Source organism: Sander vitreus, chromosome 21 (genome assembly GCF_031162955.1).
Source record: "Sander vitreus isolate 19-12246 chromosome 21, sanVit1, whole genome shotgun sequence".
In the NCBI taxonomy this organism is placed as follows: Eukaryota; Metazoa; Chordata; class Actinopteri; order Perciformes; family Percidae; genus Sander; species Sander vitreus.
In genome coordinates this window covers 12,370,777-12,383,781 of record NC_135875.1, presented here as the reverse complement: position 1 = coordinate 12,383,781, position 13,005 = coordinate 12,370,777, and the positions used below count along the sequence as shown (strand labels likewise).

Genomic DNA, 13,005 nt, shown 5'->3' with positions numbered 1-13,005 from the left:
GGAGAGACGAAGAGTGAGACACTTGTATTGCTTAAAACTATCATATTGGAAAGTTTCCATTACTGTTGCACTCTTTTGCTCTTTTATTTATTTATTATATATATATATATATATGAAATTTAAACCCAAAATTGCTTTTTGTCTTTGTTTATTGTCCTTTGTTAGCCACATTTGTCCATTTTAACATTTATTTACCAGGGTAGTAACCTTAAAACAAACAGCAGAAGGCAAATTGTAACAACAAGGCCCAATGTTGCCGCAAATAAAATCGTGAGGGATGTTGCTTTCAGGATTTCATGCTTTTAAACATACAAAATCAGTCATTTCTTAGCCTTTAGCAGGACATGCAGATTAAGGAGCATGAATGTGCTTTGCACTGAAAACACAAGCTGGTTATCTAGTGAGCTGTCAGGACAACGGATTAGAGGGCACATAAGAAGATAAGAAGCAAGTGTTGAGCATTTAACAGTTGATTGAGAGGTGAAAAGGCCAAAGAATGATGAAACAAAATGTATCAGCACAAGGGCCAGTGAAAGGTTTGTTATTTGAGCAAAGTTCAATGAAAGGCTTAAATGTGATGTGTGAAGTGGCACCTCGCTCCAAACTCAGAAACCCAAGGGAGCGATACTGCTTCGTCAGTTGGGGGATGAACTTTCGGGCACTAAATTGCTTGACAAGTTTCAGTGCCGCCACTTGCCATCCAGACAGACACTTCAAATGGGGAAAATGCCACTACTATTTTAAGGAGACAGACATTGAGTGCTTTTACCTCAGTTTATGTCAAAAGGTCTCCAGCTATTCTGCTAATGGATGTGAAACCATGACGCGAGAACAATCAGAACAAAGTAAGGCCATTTAAGTATGTTTTGACAACAGGCTGATTTCTAGTGGCTGATTTCTAACTAGCATACCATTCTGAGAAAAAAAGCAACTGAAGGAGGACTTTTGTCTTGCCACAACACAAAAGCATGTTGAAATAAAAACTCTGTGTGAACACGAACGACATAAATTGGATAGTGGTCGTGACTGGGTCTGTACAGCAAAATGTGTGTCGCTTTATCCAGTGTTAAGAGTTTTCAACAGCCGAGCAAATACAACCTGTATTCCTGGCCCCTATTCTCTCGACAACACTGTCAAGTCTGAATTTATTTATGGAAGCTTTCAAGTGCATTTTAAAATGTAAATGAGTTTAACATCATCATTTAATCACAAATGGCAAAAGGGAAAAACTCTAGAAACTTAGATTTCATACCGTCAGTTTATTGTGCATCCACTTTGCTGTCCAACGCCTCCTGTGGTTACATTTACTTTAATCTGTGTCTGCAGGCTGTTTACTGCTTGCAAAGTGTTACAAAGATCATTGATCAAAATGACAACTTCACCACTTCAATATCTTTTCTGTATATGTCTTTTAATGCACTCTGCAATCAACAGATGACAAATGTTGCTTAATATCACCAAGTACCCTTATGAGTATGTGGGAGCCATATGCAAAGAATTGTACTCCATCTTCACTGCCCTCCGCAGCTTAAGAAATTGTGCAGAAACCGAAATAGTAGAGAAACAGAGGATGCAGTCAAGGCACGGCCTCTTAAAATATGATGGAATCTAGTTTTTAATGACCAAAGCATACTTGTGAATATTGAGATGGCAGAGATACAGAATTATATTTTACCAGTACTTCCTAATGGCTTCTTTTAATATAAATACAGCACAGAGTAACAACTAATGACTATTTTCAAAATCAGTTCATCTGCAGATTATTTTCTCAATGAATCAATTAATGATCCCTCTCTCCCCCTATAAAGCGACAGAAGAGAAAAGGTGCGCCGAAGGTGCGTATTCAAATAGCTTATTTTGTCCCACCATCAGTCCAAAACGCAGAGAGGCATTGCATCATATATGACACAAAAAGCAGTACATTCTCACATTTGAAACAGTTTGCCATTTTAATCGACTCATTGTTTCAGCTCACCTACTGTACTGTGCATCTAGTCACTTACAGCGTAACTGCAGGACCTAAAACAATGGAGTTGATGTAGTATGGAGCACACAGCCCAGTCCTACTATCAAAGATCAAATCAAGGACCAAGCAAAATGTTGGGAGGAAAAAGGGAAAGTCAACTCCACCCTGCATCTTTTAAATTATATCTGAAGTAAATGCAGCTTCAGGGGATTCGCTTTTTCTGACCTATGTTGATGAAACAGATAGACAGTGTGTTCATAGCAGAGATGTGATGTTGATACATTTGGTCTGACTGTTTGATCTGGTAAGATAAGAAGCTGAAGAGGTATTTTGGATTACTACTTAACATGACAGGTAGAAATCACTAGAACTGCTGTTGAAGGCCATGAATAAAGAGTGCTTCCTTACAGCAAAGCAACAAACTACTACCAAGTATTAGTAACTTCCAAAAAATAACTACTTGTGCAGGGTCAGAAATGCAAAATTAAAAATCTCTACTGAGAGCAACACATACATCACAGTCTGCCCTTTCAAAGCCTCCCTGAAGGTAATGATACTACAGGGCATTTTATCCAAGGTCTATGGTTTTAAGTACATGTGTGCAATGTACTCAGCATAAAGAAAGCCTCTCTATGCACTGAAAATGAGGAGGAAAGAGGTAAAGTAAGAGAGGTAATTCAAGACTTAAGTGGTGTTTGAAACTTGAAGGAGCAAAGTCAGAGCAAACAGAAAGAGAATTTATAGGATACCCTTCTCTGTCCTTCAAGCCAAAGGGGACAAATTCCTCAAGACAAATATCCACAGTGTACAGAAATGTCTCTGAGTTACCTAACACCAGCTGGCACAGATGAATTTGAGACTGCACCCTTCAGCTCCCTAAATTTGTTACTAGCTAAACTGATCTGAGATGTTTTTACGATCTGACACAACTGTGGATGTAATTCATACATCACGCAGCACAACAGCACAGACCTTCAGGTGAGGGATCCCTCTGATCAACTTAGCAATGTGAAGTGAAAAATACTGCCAACAGTTTAGCCTCTGTATGTGTCCATACATGCTTATTTGATTTACTTTTAGATATGATGACAAATAAGAATAACAAATGAAGCAGATGTGTTTTGTTGTTCCAAGATATCGTGTCATGTTTGAATCTAAGCCTATTATCTGATCTATCCAACTCTGATGGATAATCACTTTTTCCTCGGGTGAATCTTTTCCTTAATCCTACTCCAAAAACTACAGTAACGTTCATATTTACATTACTGTATATGCAGCTATTCCCATCATACTTACCTTCTCATTCACAGAGGGAATTTACTTGTAGGCTTCTCTGTAATTGTTCCTTGATACGCGACTGTCGTTAAACCACGTAAAGCCAGATCCTGCTTAAGAGTCCATCAGTAGCATGGTCAACAGGGAAATCAGTTGGGGTGACTCTATGCGAGAGCAATTGGGCATTACAACGCCAAAAAAAAAACTTCCCAAGCGAATCAGAGGAAACTAATACAATTTTCCGACTGACACAAACACCTTCCACTTCAAGCTGTTTTCCTCCCTTAACCTCCTTTCTGGCTGTGATGAATATTGATTGCTTACAGAAGACAACCTGGGAAAGCGTATTGCCGGCCACCTTAATGCCAGACTATAGACTCAAAGAAGCCTCATCTAGATTACGGTACGTAAAAGACACTTACCCACACAATCACCAGTCTGCCACTCCAGACACTGGCCATAGGGGAAAGAGATAACATAGGCAGTTGAGTCAACACAGCGCTGCGCACTGCTGCACCACATACACTCCATGGCCTGGCTGGTACAGTTGGCACAATTGGTGTGCAGCGAGCAAGGCTTCTTACAGGATGGACGGGAACTCTGGTTGGGGTTTCCTGGACAGGAAAGGACAAGATAGAAGGAAAGGATAATGAGTCATTTTCATATCAGAGTGCAATTCCTATGTAATGTTACAACGTTTCCAAACAGATAGATCATATCCATGCAGTATATGCATGCATGCATGCATGTGAGCGTGTCTTACCGGTAGCTTTTTCACAGATGAGGCCATGGGCAGTGGCAGTGCATGGATTGGCCCTCAGGCCTGACACCTGAGGCTCCTCCAGGTATGCACAGAAACCAGAGTCACTGGGCTCGCCGGGCAGCCAGCGCAGGCTGCCGTTGGTGAAGGGAGACATGTCCTCCCAACCCCAGTACGACACGTTGATTTTTCTCAGGCCCACCCAGGGAGACAGCCGCTGTGGAGACACGGAAAAAAGGCGAGTCACTGGGTATTCAAATGTAGGATAAAATATTGCACCTCTGCCTCCCCTTTCTGCTCCATCATGCTATTTAAGAAATGAACGACTACTGCATTTACACCTGGGAACCAAGAATGCCATTAAAAGTCTGCTGAGAATAATTTCACAGATATGAATACTTATTTGCCTTCAGGATTCAACTCGTAAAGTAATGGGGAAATGGCATGTCAAGGTTCTGTTTGGAACAAACACACAAGTTTCAACTCCAGCAGACTGACAACAAATGATATATCCTCATGAATACAGCAGGCATGACCAAACTAAACTCATCAGTAGACTCCACAATTTTCTTTCAGTGCAGGCAGCTGTGTAGCTGTGGCGAGATGAGAAGGTGAGTGTTTTCTATTAAAGATGAAGAGACTTGAATTATGATGTTAGGACAATTTATTTTTCTTTCTATGAACAAATCGTAATTTATGAGTTATAGTTTATGAGCCATTCTCAACTGTATTGCTGGGCATACTGGACATCTCAAGGTGCAGCATATCGCAGTATGGTGTATCTAAAGCATTGGAGCCTACTAACTCAGACATGTAAACTCGAGGAGGGACGAATGCGACAAACTTACACACATTTTGAATTTGTGTCACCGATTTCCGTTATTGTGTTGATATATTTGTGCATATTAAGAATCGATTAGAACATTTAAAATGCACTTTCATAAAAGCAAAGGAATTTCGAAGTTATACTCTGACCAAAGTGAAAACTAAAAGCAAGGCTATGTCTTAGATAAGTGCTTATGATTGTTCCTACAGACAGTGAGTCATATGGCCCTGGTGTTTTATATAAAGCAGAAAGAAGAAACTGTGACAGTGTATCTGAGAAACTAAAGCTGAGCATTGTATTCTACTTGTAATTGCATCATAGTCAAAAACAAACCACACAGTCTGTGGCACTGCCAAATCGAAAACAATGTGATGAAAAATGGTTGAAAGACATGAATTACACAAGCTAAAAGCAGGGCCGCAATCAGACAGGAAACCGAGCTGTGCACAAGTACAAAACTGATCAGGAGAAAATCATCTCAGAATGAATAACTCAGAGTTACAGACAGATAATCTTTGTTCTCTTCTGTCAGCTAAACACCAAGTTGTAAGCTGCATACCCAATTACCCGGCGTCTGAGGATAGCTGAAAATATTTTGGATTGAATTTGACATACCGTCTTTACTGCAGGCTTTTATATTTACCTTGTCTTGTTGCTGGAGCTTCTTTAGTTCCTCAAGCACAAAGTCCACTTGTTTGGAGGTGGTGAGTGAGGCGATGTTTCCATTGAGGTTCTTGCAGTAGTGTTGGGCATTGTCATAACTCTCGCGGCTGGAGTTGATCCTCAGACAGGCCTCCCCCACCTGGCTCCATCCCTCACTGCACTGCTGGGCTGGGAAAAAAAGAAAGAGTATGATAAGAAGATGTATGAGCCATGGGCCAAGACATGTTAGATATTATGTTAGTAATATGTGAAACTATTTTGACAAGACTTTTTCATTTTAGCCATTTGGTGCTAAGGAGGTTGTGTACAAAGGGTTTTTAGAGCTTTTTGGTTGACAACAGTGGCCTTCTGTCGGCGAAAATGACGCTATGAGAGCTGTGGGAGTGAACCAAAACAGTAAATGAGCAATGAGCTGAAAACCTGTTGTAAAGCTGATGGGAGCTGCAGATTTGGGTGATAATTCTGTGTATGTTCATCACTGAGAGGGACCCATTTCACATTGTTTTCACCTTGTCATTTGATACATTTAAAAATATGTATAAATTATTTAAGCTTCAAATTCAATTACACTTTAAATCATTAGTTAAATACTGCTCAACACTATTCTTCAAGAAAAAAAGATTAGATTAAAAGTAGAGAACATAGCAGACTTCCTGCAATCTGCGTTTATGATTATCTGCTTCCTTCCAAACTACAGCAGACTAAAGATTTAGGACTTTGTGTGTGTGTGTGTGTGTGTGTGTGTGTGTGTGTGTGTGTGTGTGTGTGTGTGTGTGTGTGTGTGTGTGTGTGTGCACGTGTAATCTGTACTTGTTTGCCTTAAAGAAAGCCTGATAATTACTGCTTCTCGTAAAAATATGGGGGGGTGCTCCCCCTGACTCCCCTTCAGGCATCAGAAATACACACAAACACACATAAGATTTGAAAATCCCACTGCTGCAACAAGCCCTTGGGCGACAAGTTTTTACAAACTGAAAAATATGGATATAATGACAGCAACAATTCTTGAGATTTAGCCAGTCAACATTTGGGAGGGGGACTAGAGGGTGAGAGGTAAGATAAATAAAATGCCAAGTCTAACAAACATCAGGATGACACCTTGAAAGTACACCTCTGCAAATAGCAGATGCTGTGTTGAAGTCAGATGTACAATACAATGTACAAATCCTAATAGCAAGGTTTAATGATTATAAGTTTAAATATTCGCTTCAGGTCTGAATGTGTGGAGTCATTCATTACACTTAACACAACATCTCATCATCAACAGTTTTATGTTATGAAGCGTAAACTCTCATCAGATTTTATCCATGAGATTAAGAATAAGGTTCATGTACAATGGTAAGTGCTACACTTACAGCAACAAAAAAACTAAAGAGTAAACCTGGACATCTTCTCATGTACGTGTATAAGTCCAAAGCCAATGTGTATGCAAATGTATGTTGGGGGCCCAACGTCTATCTTACCAGGCAAAGCGTGGCACTCTGACTGATTCTGGTCCCACTGACAGTTGAGATTCAGTGAGCAGCTCTTGCAGTTGGCAAGCTTGCTGCACACATGCTCGTTCCGCACTGGACACTCCGTGAAGTTCCTCACGTTCTACAGAAAAACAAAGAGGAGAGAATAGAAAACACAGGACGGTTGACAGAAGCTTTAAATTTAAGATAGAGCCAAAAAAGTGTGGAACTGTTGAGAGAGCTCATGAGAGTAAATATCTTTCACCGCTAAAATACAGTCCTGTTTACACTATTATGCATTAGATTAAACTAAAAGGTACGACATGGGGACAGTATATACTCTTCCTAAACAGAGACACCATAATAACCTCAATTATCACTTGATTTCAACAGTGAAGATGACCAATATCCCAAGCTTACAAACACAAGTGTGTGTGTGTGTGTGTGTGTGTGTGTGTGTGTGTGTGTGTGTTTCAGAAGACCAGAAGTGCTCTGACGCCCCCTGTTGGACAACTCACAGAGGTACAGTTGCTGGAGGCAGAGATGCACTTCTTGTCATCACACCACTGGCACCCGTTGGTGTTGGCTGTACAGCTGGCACAGTCTGAGAACCGGTAGCACCGCTCGTCCACTGTGACTAAAAACATATAGGGAGAGGGACAACAGAGCGCAGTAATGAGTGTATATGGTCCAAAATCATAACTTTTCTGGAATACATAAGCTGTATCTATATTTAAGTAAAGGGAAATAGTTCCTGAGGAATATGAAAACAATATGCATGAAACTAGTTGATAACCTAAAAGGAAGAGCATTCTGTTGAAGTAATGAAAAGTTTATTATTATTAGTCAGAGCTAAAACCACAACAGCAGTCATTTAGAATAGCAAAGAGCCTAAATGCCTGTGTTGTAGGTGTGGAAGAGCAGATAGGAAACATTCACTCTGCAAAAAAGTGGAAAGTTAAACCGCTAAAAGTTCTGAATTTCTCACCAGGTTTAGGGGGGCAGAATGAGGCAGGAGTGAGGCTTCCATTAACCATGCTGGGTTCCCAGGGAAGACAGCGGCCTCTACTCCAGATGCAGCGCACCCCCGGCCCAGCCTTCACACACCCTTCCTCTGCCAAGAAGGCCTGGCAGCTGGGGGGTCGGTAAACAAGCACATCGTTGAGCAGCACGCCGGAGAAGCCCCCAAACACATACATGGACCTGGCAAAGAAAACGTGAGAACAGAGTGTAAACAAGAAGGCACAAAATAGAGATAAACTTGATTGTTCTATTTATTTCTACTTATTAAACACTTCAGAAGGGTAAAAATCACTCTACAAAAAGTGCAACAAAGTAATAACAGGCAGTAAAATGTGATGTCATGACCTTGTTTATAATAAGCAGCCACAAGATAAATGTACTAAAAACTTGTAGTTTGTGTGAAGCGTCCGTCCAGTGTGCTTTAGTCTGACTGCAGATTCCATAAGCGAGACTCACCCATTGCTGACCACAGCAGAGTGACCAAAGCGGTTGACATCCCTGTGCAGGTCTGGTTTAGGCAGGAGCCTCCACTCATCACAAGCTGAGGAAAACACAAAACAATATGTAAACATCTGGCGTGTCTTTGTACTTGTGACATTAGAGAAGGTTTTTGACAAACATTTTTAAGTTGCTAATAACACCACTGGGGAGGTCCCCATTCAAATGGTGGCATAATGTTGAGAATAATAGGAGTCCTACCGATGTCATACGCAAGGAAGTCAGCAGAGAAACACTTGGCGCCGTTGCTGAGTGACGTGTCGTTGTGTGTGTTGCCGCCGAAGATGAGCAGGGTGCCGCTGAGGAGCACAGCTGAGTGCAAGTAACGTGGAAAGCTGCTCTCTCTCAAAATGAACCTAAAACATATGCATGACAAGTGCGTCAAGGGCAAGAGTAATGAGAAAACACGTAACAAACAGATTTACATACACCGACGTGAACGCATAATGAGCATGTGTTGATTTACCATGTCCGGGTGTTAACCTCATAGCGGTAAAGGTCATCAACAAGGCCGTACTTGTTGGCAGGCAGTGCCTTATAGCCTCCATGAATATACACACTACCACTGGCACTGTCATACGTGCTGCTGTGGCCGTAACCTCCCTGGGGAACGGCACCTTTGGTCTCAGGCACTAGCCACATGTTGGACCCTGACAAGAACACATATACAGGAATCTTTTATTGCATAGGAATCAAATTATATTTTCAAAATGTGCATCCTTAATCACTTGGAGACAGCTGGGCTCTTCACCCTTAAAGTTTTGACATTATTTGGCAAAAAACAGATCATTTGTTGTGTGCGCTTTATATTTTATAGGTTTTGATTTAAATGTCAAAGATGTCATGCGATAGGGATAGGATATAAAATACAGAGAGCTCAAAGAATGAGAAACAAGCAGTCTCTTTAAGCTGTGACTCACTCAGGCTATACTCCTGAACGTTGCTGACGTAGCTGTAGATGGGGGAGTAGCCAAAGATGACCAGCATAATGGCCTCTCCCTCGTCTAGCGAGACGCAGTGGGCCGAGTGACCCTCCACAGCGTAAATCTGGGCTGGTGGGCCAACCACAGGGTTTCTCCGCTGCCACGTCCGACTTGGTATGTTGAACACCCACAGCTCGTCTGTCACATTCGCCCAGCCCGCCTCCAGTTTCCCACCAAACATATAGATATCATCCTGAGAAAAAGAGAGTTGAGTGTTTACACCAGCATGCAAAGAAGCTCCTGCATGCAGTAATAAAAGTGAAAGGAAAGGCTGAAGTGTGTCAAAACATATAGATTAGAAAATGTACCTTTCAAACAAGCCTGTTTCGTTGTAATTCCTTCCTCTACTTTTCAGTTTATAGAGCCATAAAGCTTGTTCATGTTGAGAAACTGGAATGTTGCAGACTTACAATACTAATATTTTTTCTAGTAATCATGGATATATGGTCATGAGAAAGAAAACATGTCTCTAAGCTTTGTGTTTGAAGACATGTAGTTATTTGAAGATGACCAATTTCCATTTGAAAGCGACAGCTGTGGTTTCCTTTTTGTGCGAGCAAACCTTTATTGCTCACTTTTATTTCACCCCATCTAATTCTCCCTCCCTCCTGTTAACATTAGCGTATTTTAAAATTACATCTGTACCCAGAGAGGCTGAGGCATATGTGTATGTGTGTTTACCTGGTAGGCAGCGAGTGAGTGGCCGTATCTTGGCACAGGGCCACTGTTGATGGGAACTGTGTTCCAGATGCCACTCTCCAGGTTGTAGCTGCAGAGCAAAGCAACAGAACATTACACTTTAATGCATGACCTTGTGCTGAACATGAAACACATTTATTAAACACTGCACTTATGTAGTTTGTCCCTCCGTGACACATAAATCTAATTTTACCTCATGATCTGCTAATGTAATCACAAAAGGTTCCCTTTCATGTCAAAGGTACCGCTTCCAGTCACAAAAAGAACTTTTGTTTAGCTAGAGGTTTTGCACACTGATAAACACGGGAGAATTCATGTTTGTAGGCATTCACTATACAACAGCTGGTCATGTCATCGCACATTGGTCATTAATTCAAAATACTTTTGGAGCCCAGGATCAATTTTCCTCAGAAATCACAGCACCTGATGTTGAACAAACAGATGGATCAGATGGAGAGTGCATGTCCAGGCATGACACAGCACAGATGTCAGCCTTTTAATCAGCCAGTCTGCATTTTATCTGGACGCGTCATCAAAGTACACTAAATTCTCAATTTCTCAAGTCAATGCACCACCTATACTTTCACAAAGCAAACCACTGAAAGATTAACTCCCACACTTGCCAGTTTTGACAAAGCGAAACAGGTGGCCCTAACACTGGCGTGAGTTTTCTCAAAAGATTTGAGTGACAGTATTCTGAGAAGCCACAAACTTTTTTCACACTTCCTCCTTTCCTTTCAAAGTGAGGCCATGGAGGACAGGACTTCATCTGAGAATGCAGTGGACTGGACAAACTACCAAATATCTGTTATTGTTTCATTTTTTTCATTCAAAAACGAATAAACAGACATTTTGCTTGTGGAAAAATCTATACTCTGGGACTTACTTGAGAATCATCTGGAAAGAGCTGTAGTTGAAGGTGTATCCACCCACCACCCACATGACCTTTTCTTGCACCACAGCCTTGTGGGAAGCTCTGCCGAGTGATGTGCCAAACGGCTTGACACTTGGTAGAACCCAGAAGGACTCAGTGGAAGGTACAGTTAGAGAGCAGTCTGGGCCTACAAGACGGGATGAGAAAGAAAGAAAGAAATAACAGCGGATAGCTGCACTATTTTTTTTTAAGATTATTTTTGGGGAATTTTTAGGCCAGCTTAGACATGAAATGGGGAGAGAAAGGGGGGAAGTCGGAGTCGAACTTGGGCCCGCTGCATCGAGGACTGAGCTTCCGTATATGGGCGCACGCTCTACCAGGTGAGCTACACAGGTGCCCCACTATTTTAAGACAAAGAACTACATTTATCTGATGCTGAATCTCTTTTAAGGATGGAATTTTTCAGCAACATCTGACACATTTTCTCATTCCTACTCAGTGAAATAGCAAACATGCCTCTCTCTCAAACCCAAACAAAAGCATAGCTTCTCCTTAACCGAACATGACAGACAGGGAGGTGTGAATATGTTTAACTGTGTGTGAATGAAGGCCGTGCTGAAAAAGCACATGCTTTTGCTAATGATTCTGTCAAGTTTCATCACGTGAAAGCATTTGGTTCCCTCCAGCTGGAGGCTACATAATAGCGCTCTGTCACAGGGCTTATCGGCACGGTACCAATCAGCATTATGACACAAAACAACACAGCTGTGCACACTTGTCTGCTAACACAGTCTCTTCATTACATCTTCCTACATGATCATTTTTACAACCTGTGATTGCAAAAGTATGGTGCATATGATTCATCACTCAGTGTTTTGAATGTGGTGAAATGATTCAAAAATACTTCAATTCACTATGTCTTTTTCTATTGTGTGTCAATGCTGAGAGTGTATGTTGACAGTGAAATAGCAGATACCAAAAACATGTAATGCCAGAGCGATGAAATATTACTTGGTTTGGTTTAAGCCAATTCTTCGCAATCTGAAATCTTGCAAACATCTGTTGGGTTTGGACGGAGCTGACTGTTACCTTGCCAGCTGTCGTTGCAGACGCACAACTTCTCCCCAGTGAGGTCGCAGTAGCCGTGGTCGGGGCTGCCGCAGTTGTTCCTGCAGTACGGGATGTCACAGGCCTCGCCTTTCCAGTACTTGTCACATTCACAGTACACTCTGCTGGCGGCCGAGTTACCAGGGGTGCACTTCCCATGGCTAGAGCAGTTATTGGGACAGGAGTTGATCCTAGACAGAAGGATGTTTTCATTTAGCCAAACACTGTATGCACTACTTAGGCCACTCGCAGACCTTTACTTGGAGACTGAGGAAGATTAATGAGAATCATCTAGCATTTGGCAAAGGTGCGGCGGATAAAATGATTAGTAATAAATGAAAAACTATCAAGCAGGTCACTGTTCATTAACAGTGATCGTTGCTGTGGGTTTTAGTCCAGCAGAAAAGCACTTGTACCAGCCTTTTTTTGTTGCTGAAATGTAGGATGCAGAAACAGGTTACCATCCATCAACTAGCTAGGAGAATTAAATGCATAATTTACAATAAATTAGACACATCAATAAAAACCTGAAAAATGTCTCTAACATAGGTAATGGCCTAAAACACAAGCTGAGCAGGAATTGGTTCCAGGTCAGGAATCCAAATCTAAAAATATAAACAATGTGAGGTTTTTATATGTTGTGCTTTGCTTGTAGTTTAGGTTCAAATGTAGGGCCTGGATAACTTACGAGTAAAATATTTCAAATCCTGTCAGGTTATATGCAGCATCGCTGAAAAAGTGTAGTAGTGCATAGCCTGAAGTTGTCTCAACCTCAGGAACCGTCTCATTTCCTCGCATCTCTGGCACGATGAGGCCGCTGTGGAGAAATGCAGGAAATTCATTGGCATCACTTTCTCACAATTACAACCCGCACCAA

General features: G+C 41.5%; 1 protein-coding gene across 1 annotated transcript in view; it reads right to left on the bottom strand.

The window, feature by feature from the left end:
• The window catches only part of atrnl1b (attractin-like 1b), a 57,670-nt gene that overhangs the window by 39,483 nt on the left and 5,182 nt on the right, over positions 1–13,005 (bottom strand). Inside the window, exons 4-17 of the mRNA XM_078278859.1 lie at positions 12,817–12,945; positions 12,111–12,319; positions 11,034–11,208; positions 10,130–10,217; positions 9,386–9,641; positions 8,932–9,115; positions 8,667–8,821; positions 8,424–8,508; positions 7,933–8,147; positions 7,463–7,581; positions 6,954–7,086; positions 5,471–5,658; positions 4,005–4,218; positions 3,664–3,855 (exon numbers count right to left, since the gene is read on the bottom strand). Of these exons, the coding sequence (XP_078134985.1) occupies positions 3,664–3,855; positions 4,005–4,218; positions 5,471–5,658; positions 6,954–7,086; positions 7,463–7,581; positions 7,933–8,147; positions 8,424–8,508; positions 8,667–8,821; positions 8,932–9,115; positions 9,386–9,641; positions 10,130–10,217; positions 11,034–11,208; positions 12,111–12,319; positions 12,817–12,945 (2,342 nt within the window). The remainder of the gene's footprint in view (positions 1–3,663; positions 3,856–4,004; positions 4,219–5,470; positions 5,659–6,953; positions 7,087–7,462; positions 7,582–7,932; positions 8,148–8,423; positions 8,509–8,666; positions 8,822–8,931; positions 9,116–9,385; positions 9,642–10,129; positions 10,218–11,033; positions 11,209–12,110; positions 12,320–12,816; positions 12,946–13,005) is intronic.